This window comes from Gymnoscopelus microlampas (assembly GCF_963454915.1).
Source record: "Gymnoscopelus microlampas genome assembly, chromosome: 4".
In the NCBI taxonomy this organism is placed as follows: domain Eukaryota; kingdom Metazoa; phylum Chordata; class Actinopteri; order Myctophiformes; family Myctophidae; genus Gymnoscopelus; species Gymnoscopelus microlampas.
In genome coordinates, this window is record NC_139941.1 from 23,705,194 (window position 1) to 23,720,784 (window position 15,591).

Consider the following 15,591-nt stretch of genomic DNA (forward strand, 5'->3'; position numbering starts at 1 on the left):
CCCCACCTGAAAAGTGTTCCAGGGGCCCCATGAGAGATTTGTTAACTTTTCAAAGTTATTCCAAACCGATCTACAAGGTCACAAGTGAGATTGACAATTTTGGAATAGCTTAGAAATTAGAACTTAATCTTTCTGTTGAGGAGCAAGCAAGAACATGGCAAATTCCAGGGAAATCCAACCAGTAGTTTCCATGGATTAAAGCTAAATTAAATCTCACGACTGAAAATGTCCTAAACGTGCGATTTGTGAAACCTTGTGAAAGGATCCCCCACACACACACTAGCGCAGATTCCTAAACAATGAATACAATATGTAAAATTAGGACGCTTTAGTAATATTGTTCCTGCCTTCAAATGCGCTAATCTTAAAATAACCGAAAAATAGCCTTTCTACAAGCTCTCAATGCATCGCAGACGCATTGAGAGCTTGTAGATCGGCTATTTTTTGCTGCGCAACATGCTTCCATAGAAGACATGCTGGCTTCTATGGAATCCAAATGACTGAAATCAGTCTTGGCGAGTGAGAACTTTAATCCATGAGTTTCAGTTATGGGTTTGGAAATTAAATCTGAGCAAGTGTGAATGAAGGGCCATGGGGTCACCAAAATCAGTAGTTTATCCACTGGTGATCATGAAGCACAGCAAATTCCATGGCTATCTGCCAGTTTGCAAGGGGCATAAATGTTGGGCCGACCCCATCACAGCCATCCATTGAGCCCTGGGGCTAAAAATACATCTTGAAACAGCATGAGAACTGACTACCAAAAACCAAACAAAGGGGAGGAGTACTGTATGTTTTAATTAAAAAGTCTGTTTCCATATGTGCTCTGAGCAGATATTTAGTGCATTATGAACATAGGCTATTATATATGGCCCTGACAGAAGCACAGACCTCTATTTGACAACATGATTCATTCCAACATGTAGTACAAAATATTTACAAAATACAAACTTTTCTGTATATCAAATGAGTCATCTATTTACAGTTTCAAAATACAGCAGCTAAAGAGAAAAATAAGCGCCACAAGAAATTGACAAATACAAACATGTTATATGAGCTAAATATTAGTAGCGGTGCAGATAAAAAAAATTATGCACGCGGTACTGCAACATTAGGTGCAACAGTCAGTGGCAGAAAACTTGCATTGCGAGTCCATCCAGTGAAAAGATGCATTCATACTTATGCACGGTCATAAAGATCAGCTAAAGCTTCGCGCAAGTTAACATCAAAACATTATTTAAACTGGACATGCCCCTGATGTCAGGGACTAGAAGCTTCCTGTTTTTGGAGAAAATGTCCTAAATTCACATTGACATGACGGTCTGACAGTTCAGAATCAATCTGAGGATTACTAATGCATGCAACAAGTATAGAAACAACCAGGCAATGATTAAGCTATGACAGTGTTTGTTGCATGACGCTGTATTAAATAACCATTAAAACGAAAGAATTGGCAATCTGGCTGTACATGTTGATTATAACTATTGAATTTCAAAACAGACAAGATCATTTCTTTAACATAATCCCTTGATCCACAATGAGCTAAACATATAGGACTGAATGAAATGAAAATTCCAATCCCTTCCTTTGAATTTGGCCAAAATCAAATTGAAGAATTTCCTCAGCATATTCTGTCCCCGACTCAACGAAGTAGAGGTGCTCTAGCAGCTGTGGGAATGGAGTGGCTGCAAAGACAAACGTGACACAATTACTATAAAGTTAAGAAACATCAACGTCATGTATCTTATTTTCCATCTATAAAACTTGAACTTCGAAAACCTGAATTGCCACTGACTAAATGTATGTTTGCAAAGATCTTTTCCAGATAGCAAATTCATTATGACATACAAAAGAGCCTATGAGTGAAAGACGGTACAAATGGAAATGTGAAGAATAGAAGAGGTAGATACCAGAGCCTGGAAAAGCGCATCGAGTGCAAAGGGGAGCGAGCTTTTCGTCCTCTGGACACAGTGTGTCTGTTCCAGAGAATAAACATACATACAAAGGAAGAAAGAAGGAAATGGACAAGGTTATCCGATTAGTGCCAACAGAGGACACAGCCGAAGCAGCCATTATTATCTCAAGGCAGAAAGACAAAGTGAGGAAAGCAGAGACCAAAGAAGCTATAGCCAATCATACTCCAGAATCACCTCATCAGAAAGGACATGCAAGAAGCCGTTGAGGAGAATAGGGGCCGGTAGAGAAACATCTAGCAACCAGACAGTAGTACAGAATGACGTGGCAGATGTAGCACCTAGTGTTGAGCAGATTACACCCGTTTTTGATTGACAACAGAGGATAATTTAAAAAAAGTAGGACTCCACATGGGGTCTGAACAGAGCTTGCCTGCTGATGGGCGTGTACCATGTTTAGGTTGATTGTGTTGGTTGCGAGTCTACGGTCGCCGCATGGCTCACAACATAGCGGGTCACTGGCCACTACATGCAAGTTGCCTAGGGACTTGGCTAGTCTGGTGTGACACAGGGAACTGGGAGAAGGAAGGAGGGGGGTGATTAATTTAGTTAAATAGAAAACAGGTTCCATGAGTGGCTATAGCTTCTTAGTCACTTCAACTCCACTTAAACATTTTCTTAATGAATTATATTTCCTATTACATTCTGATAAATGACATATAATTGAATATGCAAGGTACCATGGGGGACTGAAACAAATTGCCACATTTAGTTGTGCTGCCATCCCAACAACAGATCTCTGGGTGTAGTAGAAGACTGTTTGTAGTGTGATGTGCCTGCCCCACTAACCTGCCCACTACTCCGTTTGCTGGCAGTGAGGTTCTGGTCCGCTTCCTGCTGTCTGAGTGGTCAGACAGAGCTGAGGGGTTCACACTAGCCTTACAGCTCTGCCCACTGGACTGCAGGATGGTCCTGTGACAGGGACCGGGGCAAAGCGCAGGTTTAGCTTGAAGCATACTTTGACTCTGTGTGCACTGTGGCGCAACTAAATTGTGCACCCAACACAGTTTACTTACCGCGGAGATTGCGACGATGACCTGGTGTGAATCTTGTTCTCTTCCTGTCTGTAAAGACACAAAACAAGGAAAAAGGGAAGAGACGGAGAGATGAGGGAGGCATGAATATATTCTGGGAGGAGACAGTGAGATGAGGGAGGCAAGAATATATTCTGTGTACAGAGAGGCAGCCAGCAACCACAGAATCAAACTATTATATTAGACTTGGATTTATAGTTCAAAATGCAGTGGAGTCATTTGTGCAGCTGCAGCAGACAGTGGATGTTAAGTGAAGCTACAGTATATAATATGCAACAGGAAAAGCCAGGAGCTGCCGCAAATCAGTACAGACCAAAGTGATGCTGTTGATCACCATCAATTGTCCCCAACTAATTTTACAGTCGTCTCTTGAGGCATAATCGTCCCTTAAACAGTGACAGTGTGGGACAATGGGAATGCCAGGACCGTGATGTGGCGCAGGGAGACCGTGATGTGGCGCAGGGAGAGAACATTGTGCAGTTTCTTAAACTGATTACAAAAAAAACCTACTCAATCACCAATAAATCAAAAACGGATGGGGATTGGGGTTTGTAGAGTTGCGGGAGGGAGGATGGTTGTGGGGCTCACTTACAGCATTGTCAGGGCTCCCGGGGGGCAGGGGGTGACAAGGGGCAGGAATCAGGATAGGGGTTTGGGCTACAGACGGACAGCAGAGATCATTGAAATCCTTACAAGTCTATACAGAAATGCAGGCTGGAAGAAGGGAAGCCATACGTAGTCCTCCACAGGACAAGGGTACACAGGGATGAGCATGGCTACCAGCCATCTGAAAGGACACATCCAAAGTAACAACAAAAGAAAAAAAAGAAGGGGAAAAAAGTACAAGAAAGGATGGAGAGACGAGAGATGCCAAGGCAGGATAGAAACCCACAGATGTTCTGCTTTTCTACCAGGATTGAATGAGATCAAAAACCTGCTACAGAGCCTTGGATCCTACAGTCTGTCACCAAGCTTCTGCATTAGCGATAATGCACTAGTGATGCATGCAGCTGATCAGAATGTAACTAGAGACATCTATTCATCAACCAAATAAATACGATATTAATAGTTCTCAATGGTGTAATTGTGTCCATGGAGAGATATGGATGTGAGAGGAAACAAAGCATGGGATGGTACATATCCACTCATTGAGTAATCTCTAAAGACAGATTCAGAGCTCCGCAGCTGAATCTGTCGGCAACTCCCATTACAACGTGTAGAGTTGTTGTTATTAGGGATGAAAACAAGGAGCACCACCGGAAGAGGAGGGCTGAAGGAGAGTGAACGGGCCGACATCCGGTCTCTACACCGGGAATTGGGCGGTGCCCCCAGAGGCAAATTCAAAGGATTCTTTTTTTTGCCGATGGGTTCCCAGATTGCTCATCGAGTCACAGATGCAATGGGAAACCACGCGATGAATGAATGCTGAACCCTGCCATGTTTGCACAAATTGAAAACACAGGCATATTCGGCACTCATGCATGTCTCATAAGTTTTCATGCTTGTTGCCATGCAAGAAGGGAAGAGGTCAGACATACTGCCACCGCGTGTTTAGCATGCATTCAGCACTTTACATAACATAAAATAAACACTGGAGCCAGATGGTGGAGTTAGATGTTTGTGTTATCTTGTATGCTGATAAGGTCTTTGGGTCTGATATGCAAACAAACCTGACCTCCCTTCTGACAATTGAGGGATCCATTTTTGATCCCCATCTCTCTCTACAGTCTCTCTTTAACAGAAAATAACTTGGGCCACTCTGTCAAACTGGGGTTAGAATTTGAAATGGGGTTATTTGTCATGCCATCTTTGAACAATGCCACATGAAGCCACACATTAAACCATCAACACCTCTGTGTCTAGAAGGATAAGCCTTATCCTTCTAGGTTACCTATTAAACCTATGCGCACATACAGATACAATACTTTTGACAAGCACATTATGGCTACTAAAACCAACAACGAAGTACCTATAGTCGACCAAGAGCTACAAAAATCAAACGTTTCTCTTCCGAGTGGTGTTTTCATGGGAAGCGCCATGTCAGCAGTGCCAGCCAAGCACTAAATCATCTTAGTCAATTGATCAAGATCTCGTTTTGGAGCCGTGATCAGTTGACCAGCTAGTGCAGGTGCATGAGTACTGAACCGGAGTGCTTTCCTTTAAATCAGCAGATATCTCAGATATGCGTAGATTTCAGTGCAGAGCAACTCAGCCTGTGTCAAAGAGTGGTCGATAGCGCATGTCATATGTCATATGGTGCATCCATTGACTGCATACCCGCCTTAGGGCTAATTTATACTTCGTCCGACAACCGTGTCAACTGAAAAAAAAAAAGGTGTCATGACTTGTTACAAGCTTTTCAGTGGAAAGTTTTGTCAAGCGACACGGTCATGCGACGAAGCATAAGTCAGGCGTTACACCACAGACACCCCCAAAATAAGGCAGTCAGCCATACCGTTAGCCATACCATTCACTGGCATAGCAACCGGGGCTACAGGAAGAGGATGTCAGTTAGTAAGGAAGTGACATGCACTTACCTCCATCATACAAAACCTCATATCCTCTCTCTTTCTGTCTCTTTTCCTCTGCCCCACTCTTTCTCTGCCTCTGTCTGCTATCTTTTGAACGGCAGGCAACACACCGGCCACGCCGTACCCATGAGATTGCAGCAGAACACTACCGCCTGCCTGACATGGGATAACAAAAGCCAAAGCCATGTAGGTACACAGGCAGAGGCATGTCGACCATCCACAGCCATGCTGGCGCCCAACCATATTCACATGATGGCCATTTTGCTCTTAACCCATTCAAACGGCGAACGCATCTGTGTAACCACTTTATCCATATTTTATACTTTGGCTATTCAAAAATATTAGATATTAGTGATGAGCGGGCCGACCCGTAACCCGCGGGTCAACCCGCGGCGCGGGTGGGTCGAGTCAGGATTTCAGAGGCAATTATGCGGCTGCGGGAGAGCGGGTCAGCCGCTCTCACACGCAAAAAAAAAAATCACAAGACTCTTGTTTTGTCTTTATTCCTAATAAGAATAAGAATAACAATAAAACAGTTTGAATACACTTGGGGTGTCTACTTGAAGATTATGATTTTACAGAAATCGCGGGTCGCGGGCGGGTTGAGCCATAGATTTATATATGGTTTCGCGAGGCGGGTTGGGTTCCGTCGCGGGGCGGGGCGGGTCATGAAAAAACCCGACCCGCTCATCACTAGTAGATATACAAGCTCATAGCACGGCACCGAGTGCCGCGCTATGAGCTTGTAGATCTGCTATTTTTGAAAAATCTTCAACATTTGTGCAAATATTTGAATATAGATATATTTTTAAAGCGAACATTTTTAACTAAAATTTTGCTTCTGGGGGTTCCTGGAACAACATATTTCGAGATGGGGGTCGGTGGCAAAATACATATAATTTTGGGGGTCCTTGACATGAAAAAGCACCACTGATGTAGCAACATACGTTTTTCGAAAAACTGTAGGAGTTAGAAGATATTTGTAGAATCCCCAGAAGCAAAGATTTGATAAATGTTTGCCTTAAAAAAATATGTATTCAAAGATTTGCACATATTTTCACAATTTTTCAAAAATAATAGATCTACAAGCTCGTACGTGCTATGAGCTTGTATATCTGCTATTTTGTTATAGCCAAAGAAATCTTAAAATGACACAAATTCTTTCCCGGTCTAATTGGGTTAATCGGGGGATGCATTCCCGATGAATTAAGAGCAAAATGGCCACCGTTATGGTCAATAGCTGAATTCACTCAGGCACAAGTGATCTGGGTTTTTACACTCTTGGCACAGGTCTGCTTTTGACATGGCTGTTTGAACAGGGACATAATTACATTCAAAGTGGTTCCTCCACATGATCCATGCCACAAAGTGTCTAACTTCATGGTCGTAACTGCAATACAGTGCCTCCTGCTGGAGGGCCGTTGCCATGCAATTGCCTGAGTATAATGATTTACATACCATAGTAAGTAAATATATTGTGTCCATGTCACCTTCACAGATTTTGATGAACAGACACAGCTTATGATTTAAAGTTGTGTGATATACTGTATAGGTCAAGTTGGTTTACATTTTAGTTTGTTTCCCCCTCTTCAAATCAAAGTGGGCAGGAAAATACATATGGCCGTAACGTTAGATGTTCAACTTCCATACTGTAGTGTATTTACATTTCAGATCAGTATGGCTTCTGTAAGTCCAGTATTTGACAAAAAAGGCATCTCCATTGTTGTAGATTTGACATCAGCAAAGACAACCTCCATCCAACTCTCCAAGCAAGTTTGTCTTCCACTCCTTGCTCTATAAAATGTCGTATCTATTGTCCAATGTCCATCCTTAACCATTTAACCACAGAAATGTTCTAGATGATTTCAAAAATGGCTGATCTACAAGTTCACAACACATCGCGGTGTGAGCTTTTAATTCAGCCATAAAAAAATATAAATAATGGACAGATTTTTCCCCTCCTATATTGACTTGCCAAAAATTAATTAAAATGAAATAGTGTGCAGACTATGCACTTATTTTACACAATATATTATGTATATAGAGTAAGGGAGTTATTGTATTATTACTGAGATGCTGCCTCAGTGCTAAACACATCATATATACTGTATCTAAATCATGGTATTAGGAAGAGAGCGCAATATATCGGATAAAGTTAAGTAGCCATGCCCAAAACATTATGTCTATAACTACACTGAGCTATACTAAATCTAATGAGTCATACTGTGGATGAAGGCAATGGTGAAAGAATGACAAAATAAAAGTATGCATGGACCCTAGAATTCAAACTGTACAACAAAAGAAAGAACAGATTGTACTATCATTACGTAACCTCTTTGGGTTTTTACAATATCAACCAAATAATTGTTATATGCCTATAGGGATATGCCTAGGTGCTACTTCAGTGTACTGAACAAGCCAAAGTGATGACTCATGATGGCAGTTTGCAGGCAGCTTGAATACTTACGACAGCGAGCCTGTGGATGACCTGGACTGCCTCTTGCTCTTCAGGGCCCGCAGTTTGTCCCCCTGTGTTAGACCATTCCTCTCTTCTTCATCGTTGTACTGAACATGATCCAACACAACACAGACACAAAGGGCAAGGACTGATGAGTCATTCAATAGCCTATTTACTGCTCATGGAAGTCATGTGAAGAAACCATACTCGTGGTAGTTTAACAAGAGCACAGGATCGCTCTCAGAACTCACCAGCTCGGCTTCCTCCTTATTGGGTGTGTTGTTCTTGTTGTTCCCGTTGATGGTGATGTCGTCGACCCCGGACAGGATCCTGGTGACCGCCATCTTGCCGTTCTCCGGCTCGTTCATCGTCTTCTCCCGGAACACGTCTCCCTCTACCCACATATCGTTCTGCTTGCTGCCAGACACAATTAGAACCGACCATGCTGTAAAGTCTTCCTCGTTTCCATGCCAAAACTTCAATTTCAAGGTAATAGGAAGTAGAAATTGGCAGTGCAATGAGCTGGCCATGACATGAACTAAATAAAATGAGCCTTTAACAAAGACTTACTCCTCGACAAAGTTCTGCTGAGGCCCGATGACAGATCCTGGTCGGCAGATTCGAATCCATGCGATGGCTTCTGCAGCTGTCAGGCGGTAATGCTTCATCATATAGCAGCCAATCAGAGTGCCGGTTCGCCCCAGGCCAGCTGAAAACACAGCTGTAGTTGTTTACAACGGTCTATCGACAGGAATCGTCCTATAAGTCACTGAGATGTTTCACTCATCTTGGTAAAGGTTTACCAGTGCAGCGGGTGGTTAAACACACTTGAGAGGGCAAATTGAGACTGACATTCTCAGTCTGCTTTCACTTACAGTAGTATACCATTTCCAAGAGGGTTGCAAACATCCAATGCAGCATCCCATACTAGAGATGCGCAGAGGGGCTCTGACGTCACCTGAATCCACACGTACAAATTAATCATCTACCTGCCATCCGCCCGATTTCATTATTCTTCCGAGATATAGATCCGCCGCCTGCCCACACATAACTCATTAATCAGTAGGCCTACTATGAGAAGTGGAAATTAAATAGAAACATGTTTTTGCTGTACTGGACTGCTTTCCTGAACGCAACTCTGAGAGTGTACAAATGGAACCAAATTGACCCAGTTAATTTGCGAATGCTATGGACACACCTGGAAACCATAATCAAAACTCAAGGGAACAAATGACATTGATGTCTTATGCTTGGTTGAAGATGAAAGAGGGGGAAATTATGATAAAGCAGACGTTATGCCACAACCTGTAAGTGTTTATTTAGTGAGAAAAGCTCTGATGCAGACCATTTATCAGACCAATGGTGTTGGCGACTGGGTGGGGAGGGAGTTAGGTCAATTTTGCTGGCTGTTTCTCACCTTTGCAGTGGACGGCAATGCCTCCTTCTGCATTTTCACAGATGTTGAGAAACTTCCTGACGATGGCGTCATTTGGCGTGCTTCCATCAACAAAGAAGAGGTCGTGGTGCTCAAATCCTGAGTCTGTGAAACGTCTGGCGTCGTACATCTTCTTGTTGAGACGAATGATACTGGTGATATTGTGTTTCCTAAAGTAGGGGAAGTATGCCTCGGGAGCATGGAGAGGATACCCTGGAGGGAGAGACATACAGTATATCCAACATTTCGTAGACAAAAAGGCCAATTTAATCCATTCAGAGACTAAACACATACTGTATTTGAAGTCTGCACGTAGGCAATTACATTTATATATATATATATATATATATATATATATATATATATATATATATATATATATATATATATATATATATATATATATTTTTTTTTTTTTTTTTTTTTTTTTTTTTTTTTTTGCCATGGTGCAGCCGATTCAATGTTTGTTTAACTCACCATTCTCAATTTTGCTTTTCGGATGAGGCCCACTGAATGCAAGGAACTTTCCAGGAATGATCCAGTTGAAATCTCCATTTTCTGCTCTCTGCAGCAATAAAGGGACAAAAAGGTTAAAAAACAAATACCCCTACCTAAAAGGCTATACAAACAACTTCAGAACACATCGTTTCATACCTCATAGTGTTCATATTCCTCTACATCAAAGTTGGAGAAGTCAAGCCAGCCAAACTGCAAAGCCTTGGAAAAGTGTTTATTGAGAGTTAGAAGCATGATATGCCTATTTATTTATTTATTTATTTAAAGGTTCACTTTGTAACTCAAGGGCCATACCTTGTGGACAGCACGTAGACAATCCAGAATGTTCAGGTTGTACATGCAGGTTCCAAATGAAGCATCTCTGTGAAAAACACAAAACATCTTGACAATCATTCTCAGTGTGGCTGTTCTGAGGGCCTTTTCTCCCTCTCTCTTAATATCCTCACCAGAATGTGTGTTAGTGTGTGTGGTTACCTGAATGGAAGGTATGCGTAGTTCCTGTACACCAGCAGACTGTAGGCCTCCTCTGGCATCATATGAAGATGCATTACCTTCAAACACAAGTCACCAGTTTAACACATTTCTCTTGATTGTGACTGTAATAATTTCAATAATTTAGCACACAAACCTTAGGTGCACAATACTTACAGCATATGAGCCAATGAGGTAGGCAGCATTGGCTTGCTTCTTTTGGTCTCCACATGTATAAAATATTATCTTCTTCCTGGCATGTGTAATGGACTGTACCAACAAAAGAAAATGCAGTGAGTGCTGATTCCTGCCATTAAACAATGTAAACGTGTACATAAATTGATTTAGATTTTTTTTGTCACAATCTAATATGTTTGGAACAGTCCATTGTGTGAGAATGTCAGTTTGACTGCTATGGCTATTGAAGTTCCTGGACTGTCCTGTCGTCCTCCCTTTCACCGAGTGCAAATAATAACGCAGTAGGTTTTTTTACCTTGAGCTTCTTTGTGAGCTTGCAACAGAAGCGATAAAACATAGCCAGGTTAAGGGGGCCAAAGTCCGCATAGAAGCTGTGTGAGAGAGAGAGAGAGAGAGAGAGAGAGAGAGAGAGAGAGAGAGAGAGAGAGAGAGAGAGAGAGAGAGAGAGAGAGAGGTAGTCAGGGTGGCTTTTCTTTCGACATGCTGTGATTTGTTTGGGGGCGCTTACTGATTTTCTTGCCTTCATCGATAGCTACAGTGTAGAGACAGGACACAGGGAGAGAGTGTCGAGGAATACCTTGCAGTAAAGGTCCTCCCGGTCTGGGAATCACGGTTAGGCCTAAGCCTATGTGGTACGCTAATTACTGGGCTATCGGCGCCCCTGATATGCTGTGATTTTGTCACTTTGCAGGATATATTCAACCAACTCGAGAGTTGTATAGTAAAAAAAGAAAAAAACTGACAGGGTAAAGACTATATTAGGAAGCACCTGCAATATTGGGTCAACTGGGACAAGACAAAAAAGCTGGAAAGATTAGAGGACATTTTTGTATCACAGGCATAAATACTGGGTACAAAAGGTCATTCATATCCTCCTATGCCGTATCCACCTTCAACACGAGTTCATTGAAACAGCATTTTCTCTGTCCCACAGGCCCTGAAACTGCTACTGCAGCAATGACAACTAAACTGCCCACAAAAAGTTCGGAAACTTCACTTGCTTTGATGTTTTTATGTGGATATTTGTCATTCTGCCAACACCAAATCCAAACGTCCATAGTTAAGTAAAGTAGTACAGTACAGTAGCAGACAATTAAGTCATTGTTCAGTGATAAAGACTATGACACATCAACTATAGCAAATTCTTATAGATTGGTGTAACAAATCTTTCAAAAAATAAATAGACATTTCTTAAATAAAAAAAAAAAACATGGAGCAAAACAGATTTTCTCTTGAAGTTATGAGCAATTTCCCTGTTAGTAAGCATTAAGTCCATCGTTTCATTTTTTTGCTGCATAAAAGTGCTCAAACCAGTTCCAGTGTTCTGGAGAGATGTAGGTGTCAGATGAGCTCAACAACACAAGGCGTGTATTAAGCATTGTCCGCCCTTTTCACTAGTGTCATATGTGAGACAAACATCACAACACAAGCAAGGCCATACACTAATCATAACCATAAACAGTGGTGTAAAGTAACTAAATATGTTTACTTAAATACTGTACTTCAGTACAATTTTGAGGTATTTTTTTTTAACTTAATTTCCAATTTTCAATTCTTTTACTTCTACTCCACTATATCTCAGAAAAATATTGTACTTTTACTCCACTGCAATTATTTGAAAACTTTAGTAACTAGATTGATTATTATTACAAAGCACACTAACCACTTCAGCCATATACATATTTTGGCCATTTGAAAATAGCAGATCTACATCGGCTATTTTCAAAAGATTTTTTATACATTTTGAACTTGAGAAACGGGACATTCTGCACAATGAGTACTTCTACTTTTGATTGATGCCGATACTTTTACTCAAGTGCATTTTGAACACGGGGACTTCTACTTGTAATAGAGTACTTCTACATTGCAGTATTGATACTTCTTCCATAACTGACCATAATCCTATACAAAACAGCATGTTCCAGAGCTATATTTGGAATGTGACTCTCGACTTACTTTTCATATGCCAGCTCATCGTCTATGCAGAAACAATGTCTCTCAGCTGTGCTTTTGATCTTCTGCTTTAGTATGGCAAAGCACAGCTTATCTGGAACACACACAAATCAGGAGGCAATCAATTATAGGCGCGCGCGCGCACACACACACACACGCACACGCACACGCACACGCACACGCACACACACACACGCACGCACGCACGCACGCGCCACACGCGCACACACACACGCACACACAACAACAACTTCGGGTGCGTTCGGAAATTACGCACCGGAGCACACTCGCCTATTAGTTTGTATTGGCCAGTGCGCTCAGTGCTGTATTTTCGAACGCACCCGAAAATGTTTTGGCAACAAACTTACCTTTGATGAACTCGACACTTTTAAACGAGAGCTCGTCAGCGGTCATCTTGGGTGCAGTTTTGAACATGCCGTCTGGTAATGCAATGCAATGCATGCGTTGTTTTTCCTCGTGAACGCGCGCGCGCACAATGATTAAAAACCCGAAATTACAATTGCACGCTCAAAATAGCGTTTACTCAAAGGGTAAAATAGAAACCTTGAGCAAATCAAAACGTTTAACGCTATGATCGACTTGACTCTAGCTGGAGAAAGTTACAGAGCAGCAGGGTTGAGGAGGAGGGAGGGAGCTGAGCGTTATTGCGCACTCGGCTAAAACAACCAACTCCGTCAGAACCCGCCCCTTGCAACCGTCAAACTGTGTCGCGCAAGGCCATTGGCTGAGAGGGATCGAGGGCGCTTCCCCCGTTGCAGGGTTTACCCGTCAATCAAGCTTCACCCTGTGTCTTACACAGGGTTGCCAAGTCCACTTATTATAAGCGACTTTGGGTTTGTTTTTAAGTAAAGTTGCTTGTAAATATTGGTAGTTTGCGGGGTGCGGGTTTTCGGTAGCCTGGTTCCAGACCATAGACCCCGCCCACTCTCTGAGTGCTTCAGGCTGATAATCAGGCTAGGTTTCCAGGCTCGTTTCTAAAGTGAAGTTGCTTATTTGGGCTTGTTTCCTAATGTTGTTTTAACCAGTGTTTAATTTCCAAGTCAAGGACCCCCAAATTAATATATTTGTCTGCGGACCCCCATATGAAAACCAGCCCGCAGATTTGTGTTGTTAAAATGTTTCAAAAATATTCCGCATTTTTTAAATTTTCATCAAGATTTTTTTGAAAATAACAGATCTACAAGCTCACAACGTCGCATCACGACGCGTCGTGAGCTTGTAGATCGGCAATATTCAAATAACCAATGTATAATTGTGTTTAAAGGGCAAAGGGCTCGCTTCTTTTGGCCTTGATTTCATAGACCTGGTTGCTTGTTTCTCCACAACATCTGGCAACACTGGTCTTACAATTTAAAGTTCTGCACAGGAGACATATGATAGGCTGTGGGAACGTTGCCAAGGCGGTTGCTAGGATAATGAATGGACCAATGACAGGCCTGCTCTCTACTTGTATGAACCTCCCTTTCAGAAATCCAGACCTTTCTGCTGCTGCCAGTGTTGCCATGTCCGCTTATTAAAAGCGACTTTGGGCTTGATTTTCTGTTAAGTTGCTTGTAAATATTGGTAGTTGCGGGTTCAGGGTTGCGGATTTTCGGTCTTGTTTCTGAAGTGTAGTTGCTTATTTGGGCTTGTTTCCCTAAGGCAAAATGTTGTTTAAACCAGTGTTTCTCGAACATTTTCAAGTAGTCAAGGACGGTGGACCCCCAAATGAATATGTATTTGTCCACTGACCCCTGCTGTACCAGATTTGTGTTGTTAAAATATTTCGAAAAATATTCAAAATGTTTCACTTTTTTCTCCAAGATTTGTTAGAAAATAGCCGATCTACAATTTCAAGCTCCACAAGGCGTCACATTGCGACGCCTTGTGAGCTTACAGATCGTCTATTTTCAAATCGCTGATAAAGTGCTCATATGGCCATAGTTGCTTCTTTTGGGCTTGTTTTCCTAGACATCGTTGCTTATTTCTCTCACAAAACATGGCAACACTGGTGCTGCTGCTGCTCCAGATGATCACAAACATGAGACAACAAGGGAAAGTTCTGTTAATGTTCCCTCGGGAGGACACATACAATCAATGACACTGAGCTTACAGCCAGTCTTTCTCTCCGATAGATAGGCCCATACGGTGGATACGACTAACATAACTCGATTCACTCTCAGATCAAACACGAGAAAATGATGTTTATAAACCTCCAACCATTCAGTATTTTCTTCCACTACAGACTGCGGAAGGTCAGGTGGTAAAATAAAATGACGCAAAGCCAAGTCCTGATTCTGAATGCACTGACGATAGGGGACAGATGGTGTCGCCATTTTAGGTCAAACAATATATCTATTTGAAAAGAAACGAAAATGAATACAAATATGAAATATGATCTGAACTAAAAAAGATGCATTAGCGTGCGGCCGGCTGTGCACGTCTCAGTATCCCTGGTGGTGGTGGTCAACACTGGGTTCATTGGGTTCGTTCCGCAGTCTCTTACCTGTTATGCCAATGTAAATATCACACTTTGGCTCCGCCTCTGAGCTGTGAGCAGCAGCACAGCGCTTTTTCCTAGACTCGGGTCGCCTCCTCTCGCTTTTGCGCTTCATTTTGGTTTCATGCGCGCATTGATGCCGACATTCCCGATTAGCTCCGTCAGCCACTGCAGATCGTCCCAGGATTTAGAGCATTATCACTTTGTCATCCCCTTTGGCTGCGCTTGTCATCCGAGGAACGGTTGCCTTCTTCTTCTCCTCCAGCCTCTCTCCTGTGGTGACGTCTGCGTGAGCAGAGCAAGTTTGTGCTTTCTGAATCCCCTGCATGCATGTGACGTATCAGGCTTCAGTTATCTGCTTGTCCAGTGCCCACCCTTCGCTGTTCAAAGCCGCTGCCTGCACATAACATGGTGATAACCCAATAAACCCATCATGCAACTCACTGCACCATGGATGGATGGATGGATGCCTGCCTGTACCACAGATTCCTGTTTACTATCTCTTGCTCCTTCCAATAATTA

General features: G+C 42.3%; 1 protein-coding gene across 5 annotated transcripts; it reads right to left on the reverse strand.

Annotated features, from left to right (window-relative positions):
• Positions 1-798: 798 nt before the first annotated feature.
• cdc14b (cell division cycle 14B) lies at positions 799-15,338 on the reverse strand. Of its 5 annotated transcripts, none has more exons than XM_084054695.1 (16): positions 15,076-15,338; positions 12,573-12,663; positions 10,912-10,987; positions 10,596-10,688; positions 10,422-10,498; positions 10,242-10,308; positions 10,086-10,148; positions 9,909-9,996; positions 9,414-9,644; positions 8,567-8,705; positions 8,248-8,413; positions 8,006-8,103; positions 2,990-3,037; positions 2,763-2,885; positions 2,365-2,488; positions 799-1,685 (listed from the first exon to the last, which is right to left on the reverse strand). In XM_084054695.1, exons 1-16 carry the CDS (start codon positions 15,182-15,184, stop codon positions 1,662-1,664), a joined length of 1,617 nt encoding a protein of 538 aa, XP_083910821.1. In that variant the 5' UTR covers positions 15,185-15,338; the 3' UTR covers positions 799-1,661. The 5 variants fall into 5 exon arrangements, with proteins under 5 accessions (XP_083910821.1, XP_083910819.1, XP_083910820.1 ...); XM_084054693.1 differs by having other exon boundaries at positions 2,347-2,488; XM_084054694.1 differs by lacking the exon at positions 15,076-15,338 and adding an exon at positions 12,938-13,234 and having other exon boundaries at positions 2,347-2,488.
• Positions 15,339-15,591: the final 253 nt, after the last annotated feature.